The sequence below is a fragment of the Gracilinanus agilis genome, chromosome 3 (assembly GCF_016433145.1).
Source record: "Gracilinanus agilis isolate LMUSP501 chromosome 3, AgileGrace, whole genome shotgun sequence".
Classification (NCBI taxonomy): domain Eukaryota; kingdom Metazoa; phylum Chordata; class Mammalia; order Didelphimorphia; family Didelphidae; genus Gracilinanus; species Gracilinanus agilis.
The window spans coordinates 164,517,291-164,531,047 of NC_058132.1; the positions used below are offsets into that span (position 1 = coordinate 164,517,291).

General features: G+C 40.9%; 1 protein-coding gene across 1 annotated transcript in view; it reads right to left on the reverse strand.

Moving 5' to 3' along the window:
- The window catches only part of PKNOX2 (PBX/knotted 1 homeobox 2), a 166,394-nt gene that overhangs the window by 124,533 nt on the left and 28,104 nt on the right, over positions 1-13,757 (reverse strand). The window contains 1 exon segment of the mRNA XM_044668983.1: positions 730-838. Coding sequence (XP_044524918.1) covers positions 730-816 — 87 coding nt within the window. The 5' untranslated portion in view covers positions 817-838.

Genomic DNA, 13,757 nt, shown 5'->3' on the forward strand with positions numbered 1-13,757 from the left:
TAGTAGGAAAGATAAATGCACCTGTGGCCATCACAGCCCTCCTGGATTGCTGTAGCACCCACCACGGGGCGGTGGTGTCCACTTTGGGAATCACTGCTCTAGATACTGTTGCACCTAGAAGAAGCCCCCAAGTCCTTAGGCAGTAGCCATAGAAACAAAAGGAAAAGAAAGCATCAAAAGCTCAGTATTTCATCACATATTCTTGTCTCCAAGAAGCTTACTATATAGAACTACCTAGCAAGGAAGTTGCCCAAACCTAGAAGATAATACCTGAAATGCAAGTACCATTTAAAGTTTCCAAACTATTTTACATACCTTATCTCATTAGATTCTCTTGAAAACTCCGTGAGTAGGTATTAAAGGTTTTACACCCATATTACTGATGAGGAATTAGAGGCGCAAGGAGGGTAAATGGCTTGCCCAGGGTTTTAACAATTAAGTGTTCTCCAAGTCATCTACAACATAGAGAGGTAGGAGTGGAAAGTATCGATGGAAAAAATGCCAAGAGTCAGTGCTGAATGTTGGTTCTACTTAATGTTAACACTATGATTTTGATCCCAGTGTCATGCCAAGTATTATACCTTAGATGGCTGCCTCTGCTGCCAATATCAGGAAATCTCACTGCTTATGTGCCAGGTTACCTTTTTATTATTCAGTGGCAGAAACACCAGTCAATGCTTGGCTCTAGTAGGACAAAGATGGGGAGGGGAGCAGGGGCTGCACACTCACCTGCGGGGTGTCCTGGTAAGGTGGCGGGGGGACATTCTGCGTGGCCATCATTGTCAGAGCTGGGGCAGGGGAGGCATGTTGCATCATGGGATTGATTCACATCGAGGACCTGTGGGTAGGAGAAATGGGCCACACCATTAATAACACCAAGCACTTGGGGAGCCCCCAGAGCCCAAGAAGCCATTTTTCAAGGCTGGCCAGTAGTGGTTGGAGGCCCTTCATGAAAGGAGCAGTAGCTCTGTGTGTGTGTAAATAGAAGTGAGGAGGGTGTGGTAAAGGAGGATCATTATGCAATTTCAACATGAAATAAACAATATTCAAATCATATGCAAAGCAGCTGCATATTAGTGGCAATGCTTTGTTCATCAGCATTTTTGGCCTTGTGGGTGGGTGAGGGGACAGACTGCAGCAGAGCTGATGAAAGTATAGAAAGGTGGGGGGTGGTGGGAGACTCTGGGCAGCACCCAAGACCTCCAGTGGCATTAATCTCTGCCATGCTCACAGCCCATTTCCCAGGAATTCTCCAAAGAAAGCCTAGGGCATGTCCTGGAAGGAAGAACCCATATTAGTTCTCTCCTTCCTGGTATCCTATAGCTCAGACTCCTGGGGTCCTCAGCTAGTGAAATACATTTGACTAAAATCCTGGTGAAGAGGGGCAAAGGGAGCAGGTCCTTATTGCTAGTCAATGACTGTCTTGGGGTGGGACAGAACAACTATAAATATAGTGCCAATGATATTTATGTAGCCTTCTCCTTCTAAAGTGTTCAGTGTAGTAGAAAGATAGCTGAACTAAGAGACAGGCAACCTGGGTCCTTGTCCCAACTCTGCCACTGATGATGTACGATATTGGACAGGCCACTTAATTTGTCTTTTATCTCCCAAATCTCATGAGGTAAGCAATATAGGTATTATTATCCCCATTTTTATAGATGAAGAGACTCTTGGGTGAATGCCCAACTTCCAGAGTATGTGAGAAGAAAAGCAGGAGGTACAACTCATTCAGGTTATGCAAGGAATATAAGAAAGACAGAGACAGACAGATAGAGACAGAATAGGGCACAACTCTCCAAGCTCATGATTGTTTTGTGTGTATCTGTGAATATATATGTATTCAAGTGTTTATATATATTTGTGCATAAACATGTGTGTACTTGCCTAGTAATTCAAGTCTGTGGTGAATAAGTTGCACCCAGGGAACCCTTGTAAGGCAAGCCAGCCTGGCAGTGCTATGGAAGGAAATAGAATGCTGTCCACAATAGATACCCTGAAATATTTAGAACTGGAAACCATGGAGCAGCTAGCTGCTGGCTATATAACCTGATTGTCCTTGGGGTGTGGGGACACCTAACCTCTCTGGGCCTTAGTTTGCTCAGCTGCAAAAACAAGTAAATAAATAAAAGTAAGGAGATTCTAGTAGATGCTTTCAAAGGTTCTGTCTAAGCTTGTGATCTATAATCTATTGAACTACAGGGTAGAGCAGTTCCAGCCAGTTTACTTTTTCTTCTAAAGGCCAAGAGGTATCTTTCCCATTGACAAAGCACTAAGAACTGTTCTGAAATCTCTTGCTCCCATCCCAGATGGAAGCTCGCTGTCCTTGCCCTCTTTCATTTTTTTACTGAACAAACGGAGATACCAAACTCTCCTAGCTTGGGTTGTACCCTTCTCCTCAAGCACCTCCATATATTTCCAAACTATGAAGGGAAAGTAAGGCATGAAGAAGGAATGTTCATTCTATACCCCTAATGAAACAAAAGGGACAAAATTCCCCCAGAAGACAATGGGGATGTTTGAATATCAGCCTAGGGGAAAACATAGATACTTTGTACTTTTCCAGGAAGAAAGTGGAAATTCAGTAACCTGAGCTTCTAAGTGATTCTGCTGCCTGATTCCCTGCAGTATGTACCCAGTCTGCTTTGGAGAATGCAACTCACTCTGATTCCACAGGATAGAGTTCAGGAATGGGAAAGAGTAGAACTTAATAAAATTATTACATTGAAGGGTTATTGCTTGGGAAATAACATTGAATAAGTTAGCCTCTGCTCTAAAGTTGCTTTGAGAGGCAAAATGTCCAGAAATTAAAAAAAATATAGCTATGCCATATTTTATCCTGGTTATATCTAATCTGGAGTTCTAGATGCCACATTTGAGGATCAACACTGATAAACTGGAGGTCCAGAAGGGCAACTGGGAAAGTGAAGGGCTTTGGGTAAAAGGTTCATGCTTAAGAGGATTTATTGAAGGAACTGTGGTTGTTTAGCCTGGAGAAGAGAAGACTTCAAGGGAACATGATAGCTATATTCAAGCAAATGCAGGACTGTCATAGGGAAAAGGGATTAGATTTATTCAAATTGGCCCCAGAGGGCAGGACTAGAAGGAATTGCTAGGAGATGAAAAGAGACAAATTGAGGCTTGATATAAAGAAAACCTGCCTAACAACTAGAGTTATCGAAAACTGGAATAAGCCACCTTAGGAGGTAGTGTGTTCTCTCTCCTAGGATAACTACAAAGTTTGGATGACTATTTGTAGAGTGGATTCTTTTTCAGGTATGGGTTAGACTAGGGGGGACCTTCAACATCACTTTCTACTTTAAAATTGTAACTTGGGGATATTCCTTCTGAGAATTCAGTTTCCTTATCTGTAAAATGAAGGGATTTTATTAGGTGATTTGTAAGAGGGGGGTTAGGACCTCCCAGAATTGGAAGGTGCTCTCACCTTTGGTGATTAAATCTAAAGATGGGCAGTGTAGACTTAATCTAATTATCACAGATTTCTAAGATTCCCATGATCTTACTGTGCACCTAGAGTTCCAACATGAATAAGTTTTATGTGGTTTCTGTTGGTACATCCTTCATTTCTCAAACAGACTTCCCTGCTTCACATTTTTGATGGCTCAAAGAATACTAGTCTTTCTCTAGAGCAAAAATATTCAAATCTACCCCCTGTCGGATGGGCTATGGAAAGAGAGGCACATGTGATATAATGTTGATGGGGCTATGAATTGGTCTTAACCATTCTGGAAGAAAATTTGGAATTATACCTAAAAAGGATCTAAAACATTTAAAAAAATGACCCTACCCCAAGATCCCCACTCCAAGGAGATCAAATACCATAAAGAAATAAAGGTACCATATCTAAAATATTCATAGCATCATTTTTTAAGTAGGAAAGCACTAGACACAAAATAGATACCCATAGAACTGGGAATGACTAAACAAAGTAGAGCACATTAATGTGAGGTAATGTTACTGTATCATAAGAAATTACAAATATGAAAAATTCAGAAGCACAGAAAGATATATGAACTGATCCATTGAGAAGTAAGCAGAACTATGAAAACAATATGCAAAAAGACTACAAAAATGCTAATAGAAACATACAAAACAGAACACTGTGTAATATTTCCTCCCTTTTTTGTAAAGTATGAAGGGCTATTGGTATGGAATATTACAAGTTTCAATTAGATACAATTCACTACTTTTCCCCCTTTCTTTTTTATTCATTGTTACAAAGGATTGTTCTCTGGATTGGAGTGGGGAAATGAAGTTTGTATAAAACCAAAATATATCAATATGCTACATTTAAAAAAATAATAGCTAATTTTGCCAGCTAACATTTATATAGTGCTTCATAGTTTTTCAAAGTGCTTCATGGATATTCTCTCATTTTACTCTACAAAAACCCAGAGAGGCAGGCACTGTTAGAATCTTTATTTTGCAGATGAGGGAACTGAGACAGAAAGCTTAAGGAACTTGGCCTGGGTCACTGCTAATTAATATCTGAGTTCACATTTGAACTCAGGTCTCCCTGACTCTTTGTCCAGGGTTCTATCCACTGTGCTATCTTATAAAGCGCCTTTTAAAAAGAGCTGGCTTCTTGTCTTTGCCATAAGCCTATATACCAGGCATAGTCTTGGGAAAATCAAGGATCAAGAGATAAGAAGGGAAGTGTAGAGGAGACCCTTGATGCTGTTGATTTTAATCCACTACCTCCTTTCATTCAGTCCTTTAAGCCCAGAAACAAGTGCTTGGTTTGTGTAAGTAGTGGTGAGCGGGAGCTCTCATTATAGATAGAAGGCAAGAGCTAAAAGGAATAGGGTTCCTCCAATATAGGAAGGAATCAAGTCAGACCTCAGAAAGAACTTCTTCCTAAGAATCAGGATGAATGGGAGACTTTGGAATGGGTGTGGAATCTGTTTTCTCTACTACTAATAAAAAATAAAATAGAAAAATAATCTGACCGAATCATGTAAGAGATATTATTGACTGAAGTCAGGAAGCATAGGAGCAGAGGGAGCTTTGGCTAAACCATTGTATGTTTTTGCCATGAGGAGAACCAGTCTTGGGCAGTCACAAAGTAACAAAGCTATAGTACCAGTAGCTACCAGAAGAGGGAGTATGGGTCATGGGCCCTGGGGTTAGGAGTATTTACATTAACACATTAGTTTCAATTTAGAAAAGGATAGCTGGATCCCTTTTCCCAAATCTCAGGTTTCAGGCTTGGGGCAGGAATTACCTGCCCAATAATTAAGAAAGGATCGAGGAATATACATGCTGATTCAGCAGAGCAGAGATTCTTAACCAGAGGTTGCTGAATTTATTCTTAATATTTTGATCATTACATTTCAATATAATTGGTTTTATTTGTAATCTCAGCTACTTTCTTTTATGCATTTGAAAACATTATTTTATGAAGAGGTCTTGTGGCTACCCTAGCCTATCAAAGGGATCCATCTCGTGTACACACACACACACACACAAAGTTAAGAATCCCTGGTACACAGCTTAGAGGTGGCAGAGTAAGAAGAAACATGCTGCAGTGAGAAGAAATTAGGTCAGATACAAGGGTCTCTTCTCTGACTTCCAACTTCTTGTTGTTTTTTTTTGTTAATGTTTTATTGATGCTTTTCTTTTTTCACACCACAATCACTTACCAGTAATTCCCAGAGGACGCTCCCTTACAGTTACAACAAGATTAAGCAAAACTGACAAGTTGTTATCATGTCTGACAAAGTATACAACATTCGGTCCCTTCCAACCCTCACCTTTCTACCAAGAGGAAAGCATGATTTCTAAAAGTTTTTCCCTCATCTCAGATAATGGAAAGACGGATAATGCCTGAAGGAGTGGCTAATATTTTGAAATCTATGATGAGTTGGGCTGTCTGACTTGAAGATAATTGGAGGTGGAAATGGATCAGATGAGACTCGAAACTCTGTCACCTAGAATCCTCAGATATATTTTTCAGTCCATGTTCATATCTGTCGCAGGAAGAGTAGGAACTTATACTTTGTGCTTCCTAGGTGGTAGGCAGACACCCTGCCCCTTAGAACTCTGCTCAAGTGTCCTGACCTTTTTATCAATGCACTGTTGGTAGACATGTGAGCTGGTCTAGTCATTTTGGAAACCAATTTGGGACTATGTCTGAAAAAAATCACTAAACTGTACATATAATTTTGATCCAGCAAAACTACGAACTAGATCCATACCCTGAAGAGATCAAAGAAAGAGAGAAAAGATCTATACATACAAAAATATTTATCATATCAAAAAACTGAAAACCTAAGTCAGTGATGGTGAAACTTTTTGAGACCTCAAGAGACTGAGTACCCAAAACGCAACCTTCATGTAGCATGTGAGCTCCCCACCTTATCCCAGCCAGGGTAAAGAGGAAGTGTTCCCATTGGGCTGCTGGGCAGAGGAACTGGGGTCATATGAGAAATTTTCTCAGGCATGCATAGAGGGGTTAAGGGAGCAGCCTCCTCCAGCATGCTCCGGCATGCATGCCATAGGTTTGCCAACATGGACTAAAGTGGTACCCAAACAGGAAAATGACAGAACATAATAAAATACATCAAGTGAAATAACAAAAGAAAGAGACAGTTTCCTTGAATCTTGGGAAGACTTGTGTGAACTGGTACAAAGTGAAGTGAGCAGAAGTAAACAATGATAGCAGTGTTATGAAGAAAAACAACTTTTGAAGACTTAGGATCTCAGATCAAGGCAATGGCCAAAGACAATTTCAGAAGATGGATGATGAAGGCATGCTATCACCTCCTGACAGAAAGGTAATGGGTCCAAATTCAGAATAAGGCATAAATTTTCAGATAAAGCTAATGGAGGATTTTGTTTTGTTTGATTATGCATATTTATTTCATGGATATTCTTTTCTTTTCCTCTTCTTTTTTCTCTTTTCAATATGGAATGGGGGAAAGTAGGTTTAAGGTAGCCAAAAAATAAAGAAGAAAAGAAAGAAAATGATAATAGAATTATTGAAGTACTAAAAAAGAAGAAAATAGAATAAAAGACCATAAAGAATGATAAACAAGTAGGACAGCTCTGAAAGTTTCACATTGAATTTCTATATTTAAAAAGAAGAAAAAAACAAAAGCTGCACATAATAGAATTCACAGTTTCGTGCACATTTTTTCAGTTCTACTATGTAAATGAGAATTTATATAGTAGAACAGTAGCTCCTTTTTTATGTTTATTAAGTTCAGTACAAAAAAAATTTTTTTTTAAGTTTACCAGCCTGTTCTAGAAAAGTATCTGGTCTCTATATTATGTACAGGGTTCCTTTCCCAACCCCTAGTTATGTTTACCAGATACTAAAAGGATAGCAGGCAAATTTATAAATGGAAGATACAAGAGGCAACATTTTAGCAAAACGAAAATTTCTTGACGATATACTTATCTTAAAGGATCATGGATATCTTACTATTCTATATTTCAAAATATCTATGATTTCTTCAGTATAAGTACTTCTCTCTCTGAAATGAAAAAACAAAAAACAAAAACCCCATGCCTTAGCAGATACCCTTTGTGGGTCACAGTATATAAATGTTTACTGTCCAATGACCAATCTTGGCTGATGATCCTTAAACTCACTCAGACTGATTATCAGACAACAGATATACAGTCCATCCACAGCCTATAATCAATGTTTTTTGAGATTAATAGGACCTGCCAGAGCTTGCATTCTGCTGATAGTCTTCACAAACCCAGGGTCACTTCTGCTCCATGATGAGGCCACATTTGGGTTTAAAATAAAAGTGAAAGGGTGCTATCCATTCATTTTCCACATGAGGAAATGGAGTTCAGGAGAATTCAAATGCCTGGCCCAAGGTCATATAGGTAGTATCAGAAGAAGAATTTGAACCCAGTTCCTTGGACTTTAGAACCAGTATTCTTTTTTTTTTTTTTAAACCCTTAATTTCTGTGTATTGGCTCCTAGGTGGAAGAGTGGTAAGGGTGGGCAATGGGGGTCAAGTGACTTGCCCAAGGTCACACAGCTGGGAAGTGTCTGAGGCCAGATTTGAACCTAGGACCTTCCGTCTCTAGGCCTGACTCTCAATCCATTGAACTACCCAGCTGCCCGAACCAGTATTCTTTTGGGATTTCTTAGACCTTACATAAGCTGTTTTAAAAATATTGAGTATACTAAAGAGACAGAAGAAATAGAAATGATAAAGTCTAGCTTTATAATTTTTACAAAGAAATCTTTTTTCTCAACAATACATTAGTCATCCTGATGATCAAGAAGTGAGGGTAGAGGAACAGGATTCTCCTTTTGGTAGTGGAACTAGGGCAGACCAGAGACCCAATTTTTTCTCTCTTCTCTTCATAGCCCTGGACAACCAGGTCCATAGCATGGAGCTAGATGCACATGCACACATACACTGACAAACAGGTCCAGAAAAATAACAAGCTCGTTAGGAGGAGAGCTCATTAGGACTTGTTGACATGAAACCCATTAGGCCAATTAACATTCCATTAACGGCTTAGGGCACCAAGGGGTTAATGCTGCCCAGCAGTAATTGGGCCAGAGGTGTTGGGGTTGGGGGCTTCGGGCGCAAAGATGAGAAACTAAATCTAATTGGGAGCTCTCCAGCCAGCTGGTCATGCCAGCCATCAATTCGCCTGTTATGCCCTGATCCCTACTGAGACTCAAGTTAAGCAGTCCTTTGCGCTTTGCTGGGAGGGAATAGGGTAAGGAACACAACTCTTCTGTTTCTCGACCCCTTGCCTAGGTTTAAGGAAACTAATGCTGGCCTAAAGCATATTGCACACTTCTCTGATCCTAAAACAGCATTCCTTCTCTACCAGATTTAGCCTCGTACTTCTCCAGGCTGTCAATGGCTTTCTGGGGTCCAGAGTCTCCAATCAAGACTGAATCGGAGAAACTAAAATCTGCAAGGTCACAGAGCCTCATTCGGCTGGTCATTATCAGAATACAGTCAGAGTCCTGTACCACAGGACTGGGGGGAAGCCACGACTGGGTCTCTTTTCCTTAGATTAGGCTAAGAATTGATGTTTAGGGCTTGTGACTTACCAAGCTTAGGAAAATGTCCCCCAAATTCCATAATGCAATGAATGAAGCCATATATCCCTGCTTTTGGTGGAAACTTCATGACTCTCATAGTCTGTCTGGCTCACAAAGAGGAACAATTAGAAGGTATCCTCAGGGGGTCTGAGTATGTGAACATGAGCTGGGCAGGAAAGAGGGATTAGTGGCACAGAGAGGGAGAGAGAAAAAGGCTAAGAAAGACAACTATATCTGGTCCAAGCCTATATTTTTACATGCTTTAACAGTCACAAAACACCTTCACATTCATGATCTCACTTGATATCCTTAAGAGGATGTTGTGACGGAGGGTAGAGGATTATTCTTATTGTATAGGTGAAAAAGTAGGGCTCAGAGAACTTAAGGAACTTGCCCAAGATACCAAAGTTTGTAAGTGGTGGAAACGGGTCTGAAATCCACGTCTAACTCATTCTTAATTGGAGGAAGAGAAGGAGAGGTAGAGGGAGACTGACAGAGACTGTGAGACAGTCTGAGGACAGAGAGGCTTAGAGATAGAAAGAATGAAGACAGAGAATAAAAGTGAGACAGAGATAAAACATGCATAAAGAAGGAGAAACTGAAAACTGTTAATGCATCAGCCAATGCAGTATTTCTTATATTTTTTCCTGCTTTGAACTAGACCATGGAGCAACCTGGTAATGTCATTCTCTCTCTCTGGGCCTCAGTTTCCTTCCATGTAAAATGAGAGGAGTAGAATCGATTATATCTAAGGTCCTTCCTAGACTAAGATTCAAAGACTAGATCTAGCCTGGCATATTGTAAAGGAGGAATTAGGGAACCCAAGTCCAGAGGCTCTGAGCTCCTCCTCCTCCCCAACTACGATGGGGGAGACGGGGAGTGGGAGGAGAAGGGGAGAGCAGAGCAGTCAGGTGACTCCTTTAGAGCCAGGCTCACCTCCCCACCCAGACGCCCTCCAACTCCCTAGCTAGGCCCCCCTCCCCCCCACAGGGGCAAGCTCTGAAGTCTAGACAGATTCGTGGGGGGTTGAAATAATACAGAAAACTCAGCTGGAGAGAGCAACTGCCCTCCCTCCCAGCATTAGTAACCTGGCTGGCTTCAACTTTTCCCTCTGGAGCAGCTGTCTCAACCTTGGTGCAATCCCATTTATTTTCCATCAGTGGAGAATGCCAGGCCAAATTGATACTTTGTCTCCCGACGCCTCCCTTCCGTCCCGACGCCAGCAGGTGGCACCACAGAGCCCTGCTTTAATTGCATTATATAATATAACCTGTTTACTAAATCTTGTAATCAGTCGCCTCAGGATTTACAGCTTCTGATGTGTATGGAGAATTGGACTTCAAGTCAAATATAAAAACAAATAAAAATGAGAGGCAGCTGTTGCTGATAGTGTGATATTCATTTTTTGGAAACAAATTCACCCCAGTGCTATAAATTATGCCTAGAAAAAAGTGTTGTTGGTGGGAAGGAGTTGGCTAGGTCTCCACTGCTGGCAACTTGGAGCGATGAATCTTGAAATAACGGTGTCAACCTGTCACTGATTTCATGTGACTCTGTGGATTTATCTAAAGAAATGCGGGCGGGCGTGCGCATGCACACACACACACACACACACACACACACACGACTCTGCTACAAAATCAGCAAGGCTAAAAATCAAATAGATAGGAAGGGCTGAGTTTGGGGCAACTTTATTTTTTTTTTTAAATTTTTATTTTTATACTCTTATCTTCCGTCTCAGAAACAATACTGTGTATTGGTTCCAAGGCAGAAGAGAGGTAAGGGCTGAGCAATGGGGGTTAAGGGACTTGGTGTGACTTTAAATGGTCATGGAGACTCAATAGATGGGGAGACCTAGACTAGACAGAAGGAAAGGAAAGAAGAAAAGGAAGAAACATTTATACAGTGCATATACCATGTGCCAGGTACGGTGCAAAAAGCACTTTTTTTTTTAAACAAATAGGATCTCATTTGATCCTCAAAACAATCCTGCAATATTTGTGCTTTTACAGTTGAGGAAATTGAGGCAAACAGAAGTTAAGCCTCTTTGGAGTGGACGAATTTTAAAGGATGGGTAAGGACTTATTACCATACTTTATTTAGCTTAAAAAAATTAAGAAAGATCACACACCCCGAGGTAGAAGCTAAGGAGACAGACTCCTAGATAGAATAGAAAGAACAATACATTTAGTGCACTAAGGGATGGTACTAGATTATTGTCTCATCCCTTTCTTTTACCAAGGTCCCAAAGGGTAAGTGATTTGCTTAAGGTCGCACATCGATAAATAGAGTTAGGATTCAAAACAAACTCAAAATCCAGGGATCTTTCCAGTCACTAAAGACCTCGTTTCACATTCTGGGAAAGTGGAGTTGTTTAGTATGTGTGCCCTTGGACAAGTCATTTCCCTTTTCTGAGTCTAGGTTTTCTTAAGTGTAAAATAAGGGAGGGAAGTCAGACTAGATCATTTTAAAGGTCCTATCTAACACCAAATCTCATCTATCAAAGTAAGCACTGGTCTTGTACCCTTCTTCCTCATCCTTTTCTTCCCTTCCCTACCCCTGTTTTTTTTTTTTAATTTTTTAGAAAAATTTGCTATGGTTACATGATTCATGTTCTTACTTTCCCCTTCACTCCTCCCAAGTCTCTCCCCCCCCCATAGCTGACACACATTTCCACTGGTTTTAACATGTGTCATCTATCAAGACCTATTTCCATATTATTGATAGTTGCACCCCTGTTACTTAGGACCCAGAGAAAGCTTCCATGTGTTAAACAGTCAAAGGATGGTAGTTCTCTAGTCCATGTCTCACATATAGTAATAGTGGCAACCCTTTTGTGGCTCCTGGAGCAGTAGAAAACCTGAAAGTTGATCTAGAGCTCATTTTCAGTGGGGTTCTGGGGAATAGAGAGAGCTGGGAGACTCAGGAGCAGTAGAGACAGACACAGCATCTGCATTTAGGTTTCTCATCTCTTCCCTGTCCACTGTATGATTTGGAGATTGACAAGCCAAAAGAGACTGCCTTGATTGTACTCCTGGGTCTACACAACCTAATGGTTTCATTAACTGTCTGAGCCCTAGTGAGAACTCAGTTTGGAGACTGCATGCAGCTTCGGTGATCCCTGAAGGCTAAATCTTCTAGGATAGACAAGCTCTTCCCCAGTCAGTCACTCAATCATCATTTTACTAAGAACCTACTCAGAGCCAGGCACTGTGCTAAGCCCTGGGGGTTACAAAAAAATGGCAAAAGACAAAACTTGCCCTCAAGGAGTTCACAATCACCCAGCCTTACAATGAAAGCTCTAGGAATAGGACTTTGTCTGGCTTACCTCCTTAAGACTACTCCCCATAACCTTACCTCTACCTAGAGTCCCCAAGTAGAGAATGATGGATCACTGAAGACTCTCAGCCCAGGAAATTAATCAAGAATTACAAATGCTTCCTCTATGAGCTAGATGCTGGGGATAAAAAACAAAAGTGCAGCAATCTTTTCAGTCTAGAATGTACCTACTAGAACAAAGCGGGCACTGGAGAGAAGAGCAGGCCTAGATCTCTAGGACCCTAGACCGCTCCAATCTCCTCTCAGTTCTCACAAGAGTTGCCTCCTAGAGAAGTCCTACCAAGCTATATGCTGTGATCATCCTACTGGCCTCTGGAGAACAAAGACAGGTCATAGAAGAAACAAGCTTAAACTCTGTTTATTTATTTATTTAAACTCCTTCTATTTCATCCTTTCCTGAAGATCTTAATCTCTCCTTGCTTCTTTCTGCCCCAAGTTCCTCACTCTCAGAAGAGGAATGGGAGAGGGATAAAAGTATGACCTGAGAGAGGAACTGGGAGACATCAAGGAGGCTGAAAATTTCAGTCCTGTGGGCTTCTACCTCCTCACTTTCCTTGTACCCCTCCTTCCTCCACCCCACCCAATTTTATTTTTTGCCCCTGTAGAAAAAAACATGAAAGTATTCAATTTGAGTCTAGGACAATGGGGCATTTTCTCTCTTATTGCCCTGGGTACTGGCTAGGTAAAGAAAGCATTACTACAATTGCTAAAAAAAGGAACCTATCTCTGAAATTTGGATGTGAGAAGAAGGGATCTCCTCTTTTGTCTCTTCATTAACAGGCATGAAGGAGGCAGCATGATACTATCTAAAGCATGAGGAAGAAAGTCCCGGATATCAGACAAAAACTGTGTGACCCTGGGCAAGTCACTTGCCCTATCTCACCCTCAGGTTCCCCATCTGTGAAATGGAGATGATAACAGCACCTACCTTACAGATTGTTGTGAGACTTAAATGAGATAATATATAGAAATGAGTGTTATTAGCCTTAAAGTGCTTCATAAATGTGAGCTATTAATAGCAACTTTCAAACTTGGGGTGTGGATAAAGGTTTACGAACCACTTACATCTTGACAACTTGGAAGACACTGAAGTCTTTGAATCTCAGGTAATACTATATAGACATGTCTCCATGAGAAAAATGCTCCTTAGTCAACTGGCATTATAGGAGGTGACCCCTGCCCATCAGAATATATGAATGATGGCCTAGAAAATCAGCATCATTCCCCCCTCTGTCCCTGTCAAACACCCAGACTTCCATGAATCAAGGTGCAGTTTCTCTAGCGTAGAATTCTTATTATCTTATCATATTCATGGACCTCAGAAATAATTCTATTCTCTGAGGTCTCTCTGCAGATCTAGTCTCTGGAG